The 16011-nt window shown below is 39.8% G+C and overlaps 1 protein-coding gene across 1 annotated transcript in view; it reads right to left on the reverse strand.

Moving 5' to 3' along the window:
- Positions 1-8344: 8344 nt before the first annotated feature.
- Positions 8345-16011, reverse strand: part of LOC133960402 (contactin-4) — a 47505-nt gene continuing 39838 nt past the window's right edge. The window contains 3 exon segments of the mRNA XM_062394974.1: positions 8345-10601; positions 11643-11811; positions 12950-13062. Of these exon segments, the coding sequence (XP_062250958.1) occupies positions 10516-10601; positions 11643-11811; positions 12950-13062 (368 nt within the window). The 3' untranslated portion in view covers positions 8345-10515.

Consider the following 16011-nt stretch of genomic DNA (forward strand, 5'->3'; position numbering starts at 1 on the left):
TTTGTGCTGTTATTTTTTCACAATCACTCTCTGCTGTTGCAATGTCACCATGTACCCTGATTTCTTCGCTGCATACAATGTTATGAAAATGCGAGTGAATTAAAATAAACCAAATGCAGGCAAATGTGGTGTTCTGGTCAAATTGACCTGATTCAACATTTTTACTTTAAGAGAAATGACAAATAAGGAAACACTAATTTCAACTTGAAACTCAGTGGCCATGGGTTGTTATTTTCTTTGAAAAATAAATCAAGGAGCACACATGCTACAATACCCTCACACATTAATGCCCTTCAACCAATGTTTGGGTCAATTTGACCTGCGTGCAAACTTCGAAACACAGAAACACACAGAAACACACACTCATATATACACAATTGGGAAACTCACACTCACATACACACTACGCACAATTTTACGATCGAAACCATCTGGCCCTGTTTCTCCCTTTTCTTTACCCTCTGTGCTGTGGGAACCTGCATGTTTAAAACCATCGAACACATTTATTATTCTCCCACACTGAACACCGCTCACCTGCACATCAGGGGAGCAGCACAACAGATAAATAACTGCATCACAAATGGGCCCAGAGCCGGCCGCTGGAGGAGCCCCACAGTTATAGGAAAATATTCCTCTCAGTCAAGCTCATCTTTAAATTACTTTTCATACTTGTGTATTTCTACATCAATGTCAATATCAAGGCCCTCAGAGGATCATTTGCTCATAATGCTGGAGGATAATTGTAAGTCACCTATTTCCTCTGACCACCAGATGTATCTACTTTATAGCATTGATTTTGTTAAGATAGGTGGATATCAATTATCCATCACAGTTCAAATGAACAGGAATCAAACCTTTATTCCATTTAAAATTTTCACAGACAAGCATGGTTTTTGCAACTGTCCTTACCCATAACTCAGATTTATTCCAGAATCATGGGTCCATATCAGTGTAACTAAAACAATCTCCTAAAATACAATCTGCAACACATTTCATGCACTTACTCATTTGTTTTTCATCAAGTTCCTTTAATTATAACCTGGGGAAATGGTTCAAATGTCTCACAATATTAAAGAAATGTAAAAATAAATATTTGATCCAACATAATGATAGCATGTCTATTGTTTAACTGAGCTGGTAGGCATTTTAAATATCAAATCATATCTAATCAATATTGTTTAAAATAAAGATAAGAATTGTAAGCAGTCTTTTTTATGTGATAAGGTCAAAGGTCAATTTGATCCAAACAGTACCAAAGGGTCCAATAGGCAAAACAATACAAGGGTTAACTTTCATGTTCATGCAACAATATAGTCTCTACAAGTCATTATTTGTTACCACTCTTTATAAGCCTATTACACTGTGCTATAGACAAAACCAGCACAATGACCAATCAATGTCAAGCCAAAAAGTGAAGTTACGATCGAGAGGCAGATGCTGGCTGATGGAGTGCCTAACTGAAGTGCGTGTGTGTGTGTGTGTGTGTGTGTGTGTGTGTGTGTGTGAACAGGGGTGGCAGATGTTAGTTTGGTGAGATTAAAAGGAATAAATTAGTCCATTAAAAATTGAGATTTTGTTTTCACGAAAGTGCAATATGGGTTTATCTAACCCTCGGACAATGACACTTCACCAGTAGCGTAACTCTGCGGTATAACCACAGATCTGGCAACCCTGAATCAAAGTGATGAGTGCAGTCTTTGTCAGTCCGAGGCTTGAGCAGCGGTCTTCCACTCAGAGCCGTCTCCCTGTGAACCTGGGAGGAGAGCTCTGCGGGCTGCCTGTCAGCTGTCCCATGGTGCTTGGAGAAGGCTCATGGTCTTTTTAATTCCCAGCCAATCTTCTGTCCATCACAGCACTCTATCCCTACTTCAGAGCTCAGCTCAGGTCCACACACTGTCACTTTCCTGACATATCTCGCAGCCTACAACTCAACGATACCAGAAAGTATTGTCAGCTCCTTCACACCCCCAACTCACTTTCAATATGAACAACAAATCATATTTTCAAACTGGATGTAGGCGCAGAGCTGCCCACCTTACCTCACAGCGCCAACTCTTAGTGTGTGTGTGTGTATGAGATGGGGATGGACCCATATGTAGGATAAAATAAGAGTCCTGGGTTTAAGCTCATGACAGATCAGCCTGTGCTTTTTAGGTGACCCCAGCTGTTTTTTTTTTCATGAGGCGTCACATGTTGGTCATAATGAGCGAAGGTGGATTCTCAGTAGCGCAACACGAGCAGCCTGGCAAAGGTGGAGACGCCACTCCTCAAGCGCTGCCATTCTCCCAAGATTGCCATGAATAAAGGATTTGCTGCAAGCTGTGAGTCAAGCTCTGGTTCTCGCGGTTGCTTTATATATTTAAGGCCAAATTTTGCAGCGGCAGAATAGGCAGCTTAACGTCAAAGGAGATTGTGCAGCAGTTCTGCAGGGTGGGAATGAGTCTTGGAGGAGTACATTGACGTAAGTTGCTGACGTTTTTTGACATACTGCGCCTTACCATGTCTCCAGCCTGAATGATGTGTCAGACGAGGGAGGCTGAACATGCATATTAGGCTGTTAAATGCTATCTTTGTCCCAAACGCACATCTGTACGTCTTCACTTGAAACATTGCATAAATTACAGTTGGTATATTTCTCCTCCGTGTCGGACTGTTAAAAGGAAATCAGTTTGTTCATGACACAGAGATTGTGAGGGGAGATCAGGAAGCTCCTGGTGCGCTCTGCGGAAATTCACACTGCTGATGATGTTATCTGCCCAGACAAACGACTCAGGGATAAACTCCGTAATCCATCGTACGTTTAATTGGCTCAACCCGGATCTGAGCTGCTGATACCAACTGTATGTGTGTATTTACATAACGTGATTAAAGATTGCGCAACCAGGTGATATTACTAGATTGAAAGTCTCTGAAAATACCTTTTGGTAAGATGGAGGGTTTGTTGTCATGAATACAAATGTTTCTCTGACATCTGATTTAACCCTTAATTGGTTGCCTTTAAATAGTTTGGCTTCAATGAATGATGTGCATGCACAAAATCACACGCATATTCCCTCAGATCAATACAATGAGCAGTTTGGCCATACAGTCAGCTCAACACATCCAAAACCAGTGAGACCATTATAGCATTAAGATGCAGCCCCTCACCCAACACCCCCCCATTTCTGGTCAACTAACATCATCAATACTCAAATGGAACACAATCAAAGGCCGCATTTCCAAAAAAGCAGGTCAAACACTAAAATAAATTAAAAGTCTTCCTTATAACACATAAAACATGTACCATTCTGCCTTCAGGGCTTATTTTGTGCATTTGCTGGAATACTTTAGTTTGCTCTTGTTAATAAAACAGAGTTGAAACTGATGCTCCGGTTGAGCCATAACCTTCACGTCTGTAACTTAGAAACAAGCTAAAGCCACATTGCATTGGATGGGTTAGATGAAGCTCCACTTTCCCCTCCCTCTCTCTCTGTCTATCTCGCTGTCTCTCACTCTCTCACACCTACACACATGCACCCATCTTTCTGCACCCAGATTGTAATTTATAATGCGCTATGTCTTCCATTGAAAACATACTCAACTCACCCATAATAGTTTGGTTTGGCAGCCTCAACAGCCAATCACATGCACAAAGTACAATGGCCGTCCCCTCCCATCTGATGATGTACCATCACAAGTGCACAAAAAATAATCTGACCCCAACCATCCTCCTCGCCATCTGATTCATCTGTCACCCTCTAGGAGGCGCTGCAGATCATTATCCACTAAGGCATCCCATTTGAAAAAAAACATGTTCCCCACAGAGAGAAGGACTCTTGACTCTGCCTCAATCATAAAATAGATGCACAGTTATTTTACTGCAATTTATATTGTTATATTATTTTGTTGCATGCCATTTATCTGACACTTTTATCCAAAGTGACAAAGAGTCAAATTAGTGCATTCAACATCTATGAGGGGCCATTCATGGTTCAGGGTCTTGCCCAAGGACACCCCGGCATGGGCTGGGGCTCAACCTGCCAAACATATGGATAGAGGATGACCACTCTACCCTTCAGCCACAAGCGCCCATCGTATTGTCCATATATTGTCTAGTGTCATTAAATCACACACATGTGTGCACAGTAAAAGTCTGAATTTAAATACAAAACATAAAACTGTTTTGAACTGCTTTGAAGGTTTTGGATTTTTTTAATATTTGGTTGTCCGTCAATTTATGATCATGTGCTTTACATTAAATAATACATTTTAGAGGGGTGGTCTTTAAGATCATAGGTGGTGCCGGGACCTCATGCTCAGAAGAAGCGAGCACACAACACACTGCTACGTATTACAAAGCAGGACTCAAATGCAGGTGCAGTATGTTGATTTAGTAGAGAGTGAAAAAAAAATGCAAAAAACCTTTGATTAAACTGCAAACAATGTCAGAAATGGGTTTCATGAAATTCTATCCTGTTGCCTTTAGGTGGCTGCAGGGATTTAATGAAATTAATATTTTAATAAAGCAGCTGTGGACAATACTTTCAGAATGAATCTAATGAACCTAGTTTGGTTATCAGTTGTAGGCTACATTACCCTTTTACCAATTTAAACTATTTAATTTGACGTGGATTCAAAAACAACAGTTGTATTTGATAAAGAACATACATAATTTTTCTGTATTTTTTTGCACATAGCAGACAACAAATATTTTCTCCTGCACATCATAATACTGTGGAATAATGGTGTCAACAGAGAATGAAGCCACACTTCCTCCGTGCGTTGTTATCTCTCTGTCCTTTGTGTTGCAAGCTGGTTTAGACTTATTTATGTTAGTGAATGTGAATTCCTCCCTGACACTGTTGGACATATTAAAACAAATAATGCAGTGGCCTCTCTAAACATCCCTGTTTGACTGTGCTGTATGTTTGGCCTGTGATTTCTGGCCTGCCGTAACTGAGCCACGCCGAGTAACAGCCAGCTGAATGACTCAGTACGAAGAACCCTGAGCTGGAGAATCAGCTGTTGTTGTTTTTGTTATGAACCCGTGGTTGATGCAATTGACAACACTTATGTCAATGAGTCTTAGCCGCTGCTGTTACAGAGCCCTGGTCGCTTTATTATTAACATTTGTATGTATATGAACCTATAGTATGTCCAAATGGCTCCAATTCTACTTTGCACATCCTTGAACCTTTAACATATCACATGTGACAAGTTTGAAGCCATAAGATTAACAGTTCTTAATATATTCGAGCCACATACAGACAGAGATTTCTGGAATTAGTAGAATGTATAATAGTGCTTCCATGTGGTCACAGGGTGAGATGCACATATAAACATGACCAAGACATAGATATATATATATATATATGTGTACAGGTGTACACACTGCAGGTAAGGAGCAACACTCCTGTGTCCCTTTAAGGTTGGCCCAGGCGGTTATGGTTCTGCAGTCCTATTGTATTTATTTTTACTGTTGCAACTTCATTCCCCGTGCAGCAATATGTGCCCTCGCATTTCCACTGGCTGGACTCTGTTCCAGGTAAGATCTAGACTCCCTCAGTGGACCTCCAGCCTCCTCCATTATACCCACTGGGTCCTACCAAGAAACATGGATGCACAGCAGGGAGGAAAAAGGTGACAAACATTTCATTTCATGTTTTAAACACTTTTAAACTAAATAAAATAAATAATTATCAGGTTTGTCACCTGTTTCCTCTCTGCTGTACATCTGCTTTGCTGTGTGGACCAAGAACTGCAGAAACTGTGCTGGAAGGTACCATTGGCTCATGAACATGGGTTCCTGGGGGAAGGCACCAATTATGGAAGAGTTAAAGGGGTGTGTCATAAGACAAATGCTGTTAAATCGTTTTTGAGAACTAATATGGACCTAAAAGTGTGTTTGGTATGCTTTGCTATATAGTAGAGACAGTTATGATGCTTTGTGCACCAAGTGTAATCTCCCTTTTAGAAAATGAGATTATCAAATATTAATCCATGTTTTTTGGTAGGACCGAGTGGGTATAATGGAGGAGGCTGGAGGTCCTCTGAGGGAGTCTAGATCTTACCTGGAACAGAGTCAAGCCAGTGGAAATTGCGAGGGCACATATTGCTGCATGGGGAATGAAGTTGCAACAGTAAAAATAAATACACTTGGACTGCAGAACCATAACCGCCTGGGCCAACCTTACAGGGACACAGGAGTGTTGCTCCTTACCTGCAGTGTGTACACCTGTACACAGCACAGCATATTCTAACGACACTATGCTAACTTCGGTGCAGGATGAGAGAGCTCTCCTGCACACAGGGTAACTTTATGAAGCTTCTGGTTGTGCGTTAAGTGTTCACGTTCACTTCATTTTGCAACAACCATAGACTGTATGAGCAAATTGTTGCTGAGAACTCAGCCAGATGGGTCACAAAAAAGCATCTAGCGGTGGTGAATACTATATATATACATATAATATATATATATCTCACACCTACACACATGCACCCATCTTTCTGCGCCCAGACTGTAATTTATAATGCGCTAGGTCGGGACTAAAAAAGACAGTATAGACTTACACACATGAGAGAGAACATAAGTTCACAGGATCGACGTGTGTGTGCTCTGATGCACGACAATCTATGTTTCTGAGAGAAAAACTGAATCAGTGACACACATAGCTTCATAAATTGGATTAAATTAACATATATGCATATTTTTGTCTTTGAGCATATACACAGAATCATTTTTGCGTATCTGGCCCCTGGTGTTTCTCTTTGTTCAGAGTCTAACTGATTCATTTCTCACAGACTGTCTGCGAGTGATCAGACTGGATGTGTGTGTCCAGACATCCCCAACCTGTCGGCTTGGCCAAAATAAGGACTATGGTGATTTTTGTCCTAGTTTGATGCTGTAGTCCACATCTCACTCTTTGTCTTGCTTTCCATTACAAGTACAACTAGGGACTTTTTTGTTTGTCTGGTCATGATACCGTGTGAATCGATTTTTGTGAAGATCGGTCATTGTGTACACGTTCCGGGGGTCTGGGGGGGCACTATTGAGCCTTTTGCTACGCCCATTGAAAATTCCTCCAGAATACGTAAATTTTCACCACTTTCCAACTTTCCGCAAATTTTGGTAAAGATTTGAGCATGTTAAAGCCCTCAAAAAGCTAATTAATTTGCCTTAATAATAATAATAATAATAATAATAATAATAATCATTACAATTTCAATAGGGCCTCCCACTGTGAATGCTTGGGCCCTAAAAAAATCAGGTTGTGTAAATAACTTAGATCCAACTTTGTTAGTGTATCAATGATTTAGGCATTCTGAGTTCAAATTCTGAGGGAGCTGCCACCAATCTCTCACATTCTGTTGTTGCAGAAAAGCAAGAATCTGTATTTAAGACCTAATATCTAAAACGATCATCTGGTATCAATCCAGTGACGTGACGCTGTCGGCTCATCCCACCAGAGCTCATGAACAAATACAAAATGTCTGATGTTTTTTACACGTAGTCGAGGGGTCACACAAGTTTTGGTTGATGCCCTCCTCTGCTTTCATATTCTATTCTCTCTCTATTCATTCACGGTCTTTCTTCTCACGCTGCCACTTTCAGCTGAACCTCAATTGCGTGCTTGTGTCAGTGCAACAATGTAACTGCTGTTCTTGTGTCCCGGTTCAGCAGATGATTGGCTGTTGTCGTGGAGGTCTGAGACATGTGTCATACATCCGCCATCTTTGATGTTCCGGATTATTAGATTTGGAATTCCTCGAGTGGATGGTCTTCTCCCTTGCAACGTCTCTGCTTTAGTCTTATCTAATGTGGGGCAGTGAAATAACCCATATAAGTTGTGAAAAGTCTGTGTTTAACTTTATTTTATGTTGTGAGAAATGGATCTTAGGGTTCATCAATCAGCAGCATGAACCGTATGTTTGTTTTTAGGTCATCGGTTTTATCCATTAGTGTGACTGCTTCTAATTTATTTTTTGTCGGTTGTATAAACTCTGTATTTCCTCATATCCCAGAAGAGAGAAACTGTCTTACATGTATGAAGTCTCTTCTAAAAGAACATAAATCAAGTCTTTGCTAAAACAACCACAGGAAACTAATCTCTTGCTAATTTTACCTCAGCCCTCAGGGAATATCTCTCGCCACCTTTTTTTTTTATTGCTGCTACAACCTGTTCAGACGACTATCACCATATTTCCTGTGATTCACCATTGCACACTCCAGAGAGCAGCGGAAATCCCCGGGGACCAGTTTTAATACTGACACTACCACCAATAAAGAAGCAGGCATAATAATAATTAAATGAATAGAAAACCATTAAAGGGTTTCAATATGAAGATTTTATTAAGTCCTCGTCATCTCACAGAGATATCTTATTAATACAATGGTATTACATTACATAAGTAACAAGTTGCAGATTCAGATAAAGAAAGCATGATAATATTAAAATGAGAACTTTCATAGATACACATTTCCGACATCATAATTAGAGATTGCAACAGGAAATAAAAACATTAATTACGCGAATGTAGAGGGTGAAAGGAACGGCACAAAATAAACTCTTCAATGAAATAATTAAGGATGCTTGGACTGATATAGATTTCACATAGGCTGTAGCTTTTTAGTAGAACAATAGATGTACATAGAAAAATATACACTTAAGTCTTTCAAAATAAAGAATAAAGCTCACGGCTACATGAAGGACAAACTGTGCTGCTCTCTGGACGAGATCATTTCAACACCTGCATCTCTTCATTTCACTCGTCTGCTCAATACAAATTATTTAATTTATGACAGTTGTGTTAATATGTCTGGTGATTGATCATATTAATAACTGTGACAGTGCATGTGTTGAAATGACACATCCTGAGTGAAGGGAAAAATCAAACCATCTGAAATAAAAGTTATGCAAAGCAAACAGAGCTCAAACATTTACAGAAGCTTTTCTTTACGTTTCATAACTGAACATCACTGTAATCGTGTGAAGGCGACAAATCACTAAAAACCAACGTCCTACGAAATATATTCCTCTACATTGTATGTTCATCTGTTCTGCACAAGGGAAATGGTCTTGGAGGAGGTGTAATAATGTACTGATGCAGATATTCTTCATCATATTAAACAACACAAAGTGATTTTCTGTAAAATAGCCATTGGTTTACTGTGGTATCCTGTCATATATTTAAGTAAACCTTTGCTAAATTGCAATATAAAAAGGCTGTTATTCTGAAAGGTCCATATCCAAGTCGGAAAGTCCAAAGAGAAATGCTATTTGTACTGTATTGGATTATTTTTACATGTGCAGCTAGTTTGAGTATTGTGATGTGTATTTACTTAGCTTAGATGCTTCTGCTTGCTGTTAACAAAAAGCAAACAGAACACCTCTTACTCATCTGTTGATGTTGGATGTACAGTAACGGTAATAATGGCTAAATTGATTTAGTTGGACCTCTTGTCACTACAATCACTTTGTGCGTCCCTCGCAGATATATCATAAAATATAATTGTACAAACAAAATAAATACAGTTAATAACATTTTACATTCAATGTGTGATTAGTTTGCCCTTCAGTATAATTGAGACAGCTTGACAAGAGGTTTGAAGAATATACACACAGCAAGGCAAAGCGGCTTTGTTAAACACTTGAAGATCAGCCAGAGTGCTCTTGCATAAAATCAACAGGGAAAACATTGACGGCTAATCTAACTGTGTGGATGACTGACAGCCCGGTGTTAAAGTGTTAACCCTGAAGATTGTCTGTTTTGATGGATTTACTGATCAGATATAGAAAACTGATGAAACACAACATTATCAACAATTACCTGCTCAGTTGGTTTTAATGTTGTTCCTTTTGTTATCTGGGGATTAAACCATTGTTAGTTGCCAGTCGGTTTTCACGAACGTTCACAGGTAAGTGGGTGTATGCATTATTTATGAATACTTGTACAACCTCTATGTGCAATGCATCTGGAAATATATTTGCTTTACTTCATAAGGAAATCAATATTGTATCTTGAAGCTAGAGCCATCAGTCGATTGGTCATTTCATTTTCTAGCCTATATTGAATCAGTTTACAATACACTCAAAATATCAAGGATCAACACTTTAATACCAAATGAACAGAACTAAGAACTTTTACCTCTGGGTCTATAACATTCATTGGAGTCACATCGAGCCAAGAAAGATCCTGGAGGTTGAGGCAGAAAAGGTGGAAACAGACATGAAACCGTGCTCATGTTCATTTCACAAATAAAGATAAGAAATTCATCTTTCCATGTTTATCAGTGCATCCTGGAGGATGGCAGTGGTCCTGAAAATAGCCAGATGAAAATGCGTTGTAACTGTACTGTTGCCAACGAGTAACAGTCCAACCACGGATTAGTGGGCATTTGACAACCTGTCAGAATGATTCCCATCATTCAGTTTGGGTTGATAAAACTCTCCATTCCACAAACCTGACATGTAGAAGAGGAAAATCAAAGACCGTAGTCACTCTAATGTCCAACGCTAAATATGAAGGCATCAGAAGCTACAACACAAACATAGAGAATATAAACATCATGAAACAGCAGGTCTTCATTGAAACTGGGCACACACATCCCTTGGAGTTAAGACCTGAGAAAAAAAGACAAATATGAATATAAGAAGTCATAAACATGTTGTTTACCAGTTTTGTGATGAATAAAACATATTTATAGCTTTTGAGAAGGATAAACTGGATACAATAAAAAAAAGGTCTGGTTCATCATTACTGATCAAAGGAGGTCGCACAATGTGGTGGCTCCTAAAGTCAAATCGTCCTTAAAGATTTGATGTTGTTTTGTTTGAATGGCTGATGTAACTGTATTCGTAATATATTTATATTTTAAAAATAAATGGTAATCATTATCATTATATAATTATTTGAAAATGAAAAACTAAACAAAACAATTTGACAAGAAAGTTCGTACAAAAAAATTGCTAAGAAATTCAGGAAAAAAAGGAGCAATAAGTTGAAAAAAGTTACTTTTTTGTAAAGACCTACAAGGTGGTGCTACCTTCATGATAACCTAATGAGAGCTTCCTAAGCGAGAACAAAACAAAAACATCTTTAGCCAAGTTTCATCACACGGAAGAGACCAGTATTTTAGAAAATTACTACTACATTACTTTTTGTATGTGGTTGTATAGTAAATCTAGAATTAGCTCGGGAATATAACTTGTGAATATTTTGTTGCTTCAGGTGAGCTGACAGGGATGAATGTTTGAACACTGACTACAACTAAACTCTGTTCCTGAACTGCTTTAAGTCTGTCTGCTAAACCGGAATAACTACATTCTTATTCCAGCTGCACACAAGCCTGATCTTCGTCTTCTCATCTTTTCTGAGGGAGAAAGTTTTTAAACGTGTTTCCCAAAATCTTGAGCTTGTTTCTGAGACACCCTGCTCGCTGACAGACTGACACACATCTTTCTATTAAAATAACGTTTTCTGCCCTCAGTGCAGTCTCATTATATGTGAACTGTGAAGGCTTTGTTCAAGCTACAGTAATGGTACTAGTGATAAACAGCATCAATCTCACTGGGGATTAGTCACAGCCAGTGCTCCCATCTCACTGCTGCTCTGCTCAATCCCAGCTCTGATCATCTGCATGCTGCAGAGTGCTGGAAACTTACTGGACATTTTTGGTATGCGGATGGGGCCGGTGCTGGTGCCGTCCCCCCCTTTGGTCAGAGCTTTGATCTCAATGAGGTAGTCCTCGCCGGAAGGGATCTGCAGCTCCACACTGGTCTTATTGGTTTCCAGGACAGTGGTCCTGCCCTGCCAGTTCTGACGATACACAACCTGGAGGCGGACAAAATGAATCTGAGGGTGAACACCTCGTTTCTCGGTGAGAAATGAAACCTTTATGACTGTTCAGCAGAGGAATGTACCACTTCATTCAATATATTAATTCCCCGTGTGAAAAAAAAACAAATCCTGAAGGCAGGGAAAATGTGTGCAGTCAAAATTTGGTTATATCTCTCTGTCTTGTGCGGCGCAGGTTTGGCCTGGTGACTCAGCCTGGAGGAACGCAGGCATTTCAAAACAATACATCAGACATTGTTTTATTGTTTTTACTCATTTAGCCATGTTATTTTATATTCTTTAATATGTAGAAACATGTTTTATTGTGTCGTTCAAAAGAAACTCTTTCTCAGAGGAAAGAGAGCTGCACTTCTTATTTAATTTTTTGGAACACAGAAAGGGTTAAAAAATCTTTCAATTCATATTTCACAATTACCGTCTACATGCGAAACACACGCTCCCTTACAGCAAGAGCTCAACAAAAGACTCATTAAATCAGATCATTAAATGAGCAGAGGTTCATATCTACAGAGAACACACACATGTTTGTACATCTGTCTGAGTGGGGACACTCATCGGCATAATAAATTCCCTAGCCCCTCACCATAACCTTAACCATCACAACTGAATGCCTAATCCTTACATTAACCTGGACCTAATTCTAAGACTAACCCTAAAACCAAGTCTTAACCCTGAAGCAGCTTATTAAAAGTGGGTCAGAAAGTGAGGAACACCCAAAATGTCCTCACTCAGTTGGTTGTGAGCTCAAAATTGTCCTCACAAAGATATCTGAACAAACACAGACACACAACCACACACAACACACCCACACAAGCAGCATTATCAAAACAGTGTTTTTATTACACATATATGCAAAGAGGATCCAACGTGATGCATTGTTGTAGCGGGTGCTAGAAGCTAAATTGCCTCTGAGGCGCGACACCTTTCATTTTATCACCTGGAACAGATCTTTTAATTTTGAAAGGCCAGACAGGGCCAATCCATAATGTAACACTGGAGTGTCGAGGTCTATCTTTCCACTGCAATGAGAAAGCCATTTCTTAGGATGACAGCAGCTGGAGCTCTATTTGTTTCCCCAGTTGTGGAGTTTCTGTTATTACTCTGACAAACTCACCTTGTATCCTGTCACCTCAGACTCATTTTCCATCGCCTTGACATGTTCCCAGTTTAGAAAGATCTTCGAGTTGGTCAGACTCCACTCGATATTCCCCGGGGGCTGACTGGGAGCTGCCAGAGGTGTAGACACGCGTTTCAGAAAAAAGAAAGTAGCACAAACGAATGAATGAACCAGTGTCACAGTCTCTAAGGTAACTTTGCATTCAGCCTGGATTTAATCTTGTGGTGCTGCAGCATAATGCTTTTCATTCAACACACACTTCAACCTTGAGGAAAAAAACCTGGAGAAAAACAGAGGTCAACAAAAAGCTGCAAAACTCACGCTCTTTGATTAAAATTTCATTCTGTGAGTGAAAACTCGGCTAATAAGGATGAAATGAAAATTTCACCCTGCGGCAGCGTGAGAGTCTTTACTGCAACGTGATTCAATGAAATGCTTCAGGTCGAGAGGGCTTCTCATTTAGGTGCCACAGCTGCTTCGGCACTTTTTTAAAATGCAAAACAACAAAACAACATTTGCGATATGAAACATTAGAATGGCAGTCATGAATATAGTCATGACATGGTAACGGAGGCAGTCTGAGCCGGAGAAAGAGATTGAATAAGTGAATATATTGAACGAGGGAAAAAAACAAATGAAAAAAGTAAAAGAATAATGACTTTTGAGAGTTTTGTTTTGAGGAAGTGGACTCAGTTGTGTAATTAAACTGACGACCACACAACTACTACAACTGCGGCCTTATACTACTTCTAGTAATACTACGACAAAATTCACAGTCAATATGTTTTGTACATAAATATATTCCAAAATATTGCATCTACTACAACCAGTTATTTAGTTTGTAGAATCACATTCTCTATCCAGACTGTTTCCATGTTGAGCCACAGACCAGAGATACAAACAAAAGGATTTTTATGATATCTTGATTTGTTTTTATCAAATGGCTGTGCACACTTTGTATCTCCAGACAAACGGACTATTGAGTGTTCTGCTTCATTTCATATTATCACACGACTGGACCAAGGAAGGAGAAGGTTTGCAGAGTTTAACACAAAACACCTAGAGGAGATTTCACAATGTTTCCCGAATGAAGAGAAATGGGATCCTGCTGTGTAGACTCAGCTTCTGTGTGAAAACATACACGTATAAGAGGAAAATTCAAAAACAGCTGTGATATACGAGAGGTGTGGAAATATAATGTGGGAAAACTGTGGAGAGCTGCCCTTTCAGTCTACAGCAGTGCAGCCAGGAGCAAACAAATACAAGGACAAACCATTATTCCCTTATTAATGTGATTAATACAATAGGGGGAATAAGAAATGTCCATGTAAACCGCATTTTCTGATGATCATAATCCAAATAAGTACTCATACTCTGAATGACCAATGATCACATTGAGACATGTGGACTATTCTGAGCTTAGTGTCATAATGTAGACATGTGTAAGTCTTAATCTCATCATAACATCCTGTTGTAGCAGTAGTCTACATACAGCAGTGACCAACTGCTACTACATATGACCTGGCTTCAAGTGTAATGTGAGGTGCATGACGCAGTGGACATCATTTTGACGTGAATCATGTAAACTTCATTATAATTTTGATACTATCCACAATAAGGTCAAGAGTCTGAATATCGCTATCCATGTAAATGTGTCTTATTTATTTCTCAGAATTGAATCTTTCTGGCGCAGGTCACACCAGCAGCAGGTCACACTCACTGAACCCTGTGACGATGTGTACACCACACCGTGTGAGATGCGGATGTAGAACTTTTATAAGATATGGAGCCGTAAACAGACTCTCTGAATATTTTGCCATTTTAAGTGTATCACCATGAAGAGACTGCAGGTGCATGCTTTTGATTTAATGCAGTGGTCCCCAACTCCTGGGCCGTGGACCTGAACCGGGCCGCGGGTCATTTGGTACCGGGCCGTAGAGAAAGAATAAACAACTGACATTTTGTCTGTTTTATTTATTATCTGATTCTGAATAGTGTTTTATTTTGAAAAATGACCGGATCCTCTCCATTATGACTCATGCTTTAGCGTTGTCAAGACGCTTGTCTCGGTCACATGACTTTTTTGCTGAACACAAACCCAGGAGGTATTTGTCGGACCCCTTTGTCAACAAACCAGGTGAATCCAGCATGTCTGTGCAAGAAGAAGATCAGCTGCTGGAGATCGCAAATGATGGCGGCCTTAAAAGTATGTTCGAGAAAACAGCTCTGCCGGTGTTCCGGATTAAAGTCACGGCAGAATACCCTGAGATCCCGTGAACACCGCTATAAACTCTGTTGCCATTTCCGACATCATATCTGTAGTGACATCGGTGGAATTTTTTTTAATTAACGAATACATTTTTTAAATAACAAAAAAAAATCTCCAAAGCGCAGAGAAGTGCAGCGCATGCCTGATGGAGCTTTGGTATCCCTCCGTCTCTGTCTTGCTGGTAACTTACCACGCAATAATTAATTTGAGGGCGCATATTAACAATTCGGTAATCTCGTTAAAAAAATTTACCGATGTTACCGAGGCCGTACCAGAGTGCCTCCGTAGTGAGGCTCTGTAGCCACACCCTAAAGGCCGATCCGTGAAGATATTGTCTGACATCCAACCGGTCCGTAGCGCCAAAAAAGTTGGGGACCGCTGATTTGGGGAACGAGACGAATGAGAAAATGTACACTTTATTTGACTTTGAGCTGAAACCCAGAGACAAAGGGAAAGTATGTGCATTGTTCTCCACTCAGGTGTCAGCAAGCAGGAGTGTGTGGGAATTCAATGGCAGCCATTAAAATGTCAGGGGAAGTTATTGACCTGTCGCTTGGAGAGTTCAAATTAGTGGAGCGGTCGGTTTGAAGCTCGGTTCAAATGTTGCTTGTCGTGTTCGTTGACACCCTCAGTTATTACTACCTGAGTGTCATGTGCTGCTGGCTTCACAGGCAGTTTAGACAGACAGATGACGAGAGCCAGCGATACGTTTCTAGCATGTGGGTGTTGTAAAAAAATTCTCTAAGAAAGACCACAGTGTCAACAATTCTTTTTTCAAATGTAGGTTGTG

This window comes from Platichthys flesus, chromosome 2, assembly GCF_949316205.1.
Source record: "Platichthys flesus chromosome 2, fPlaFle2.1, whole genome shotgun sequence".
NCBI classification, from domain to species: Eukaryota; Metazoa; Chordata; class Actinopteri; order Pleuronectiformes; family Pleuronectidae; genus Platichthys; species Platichthys flesus.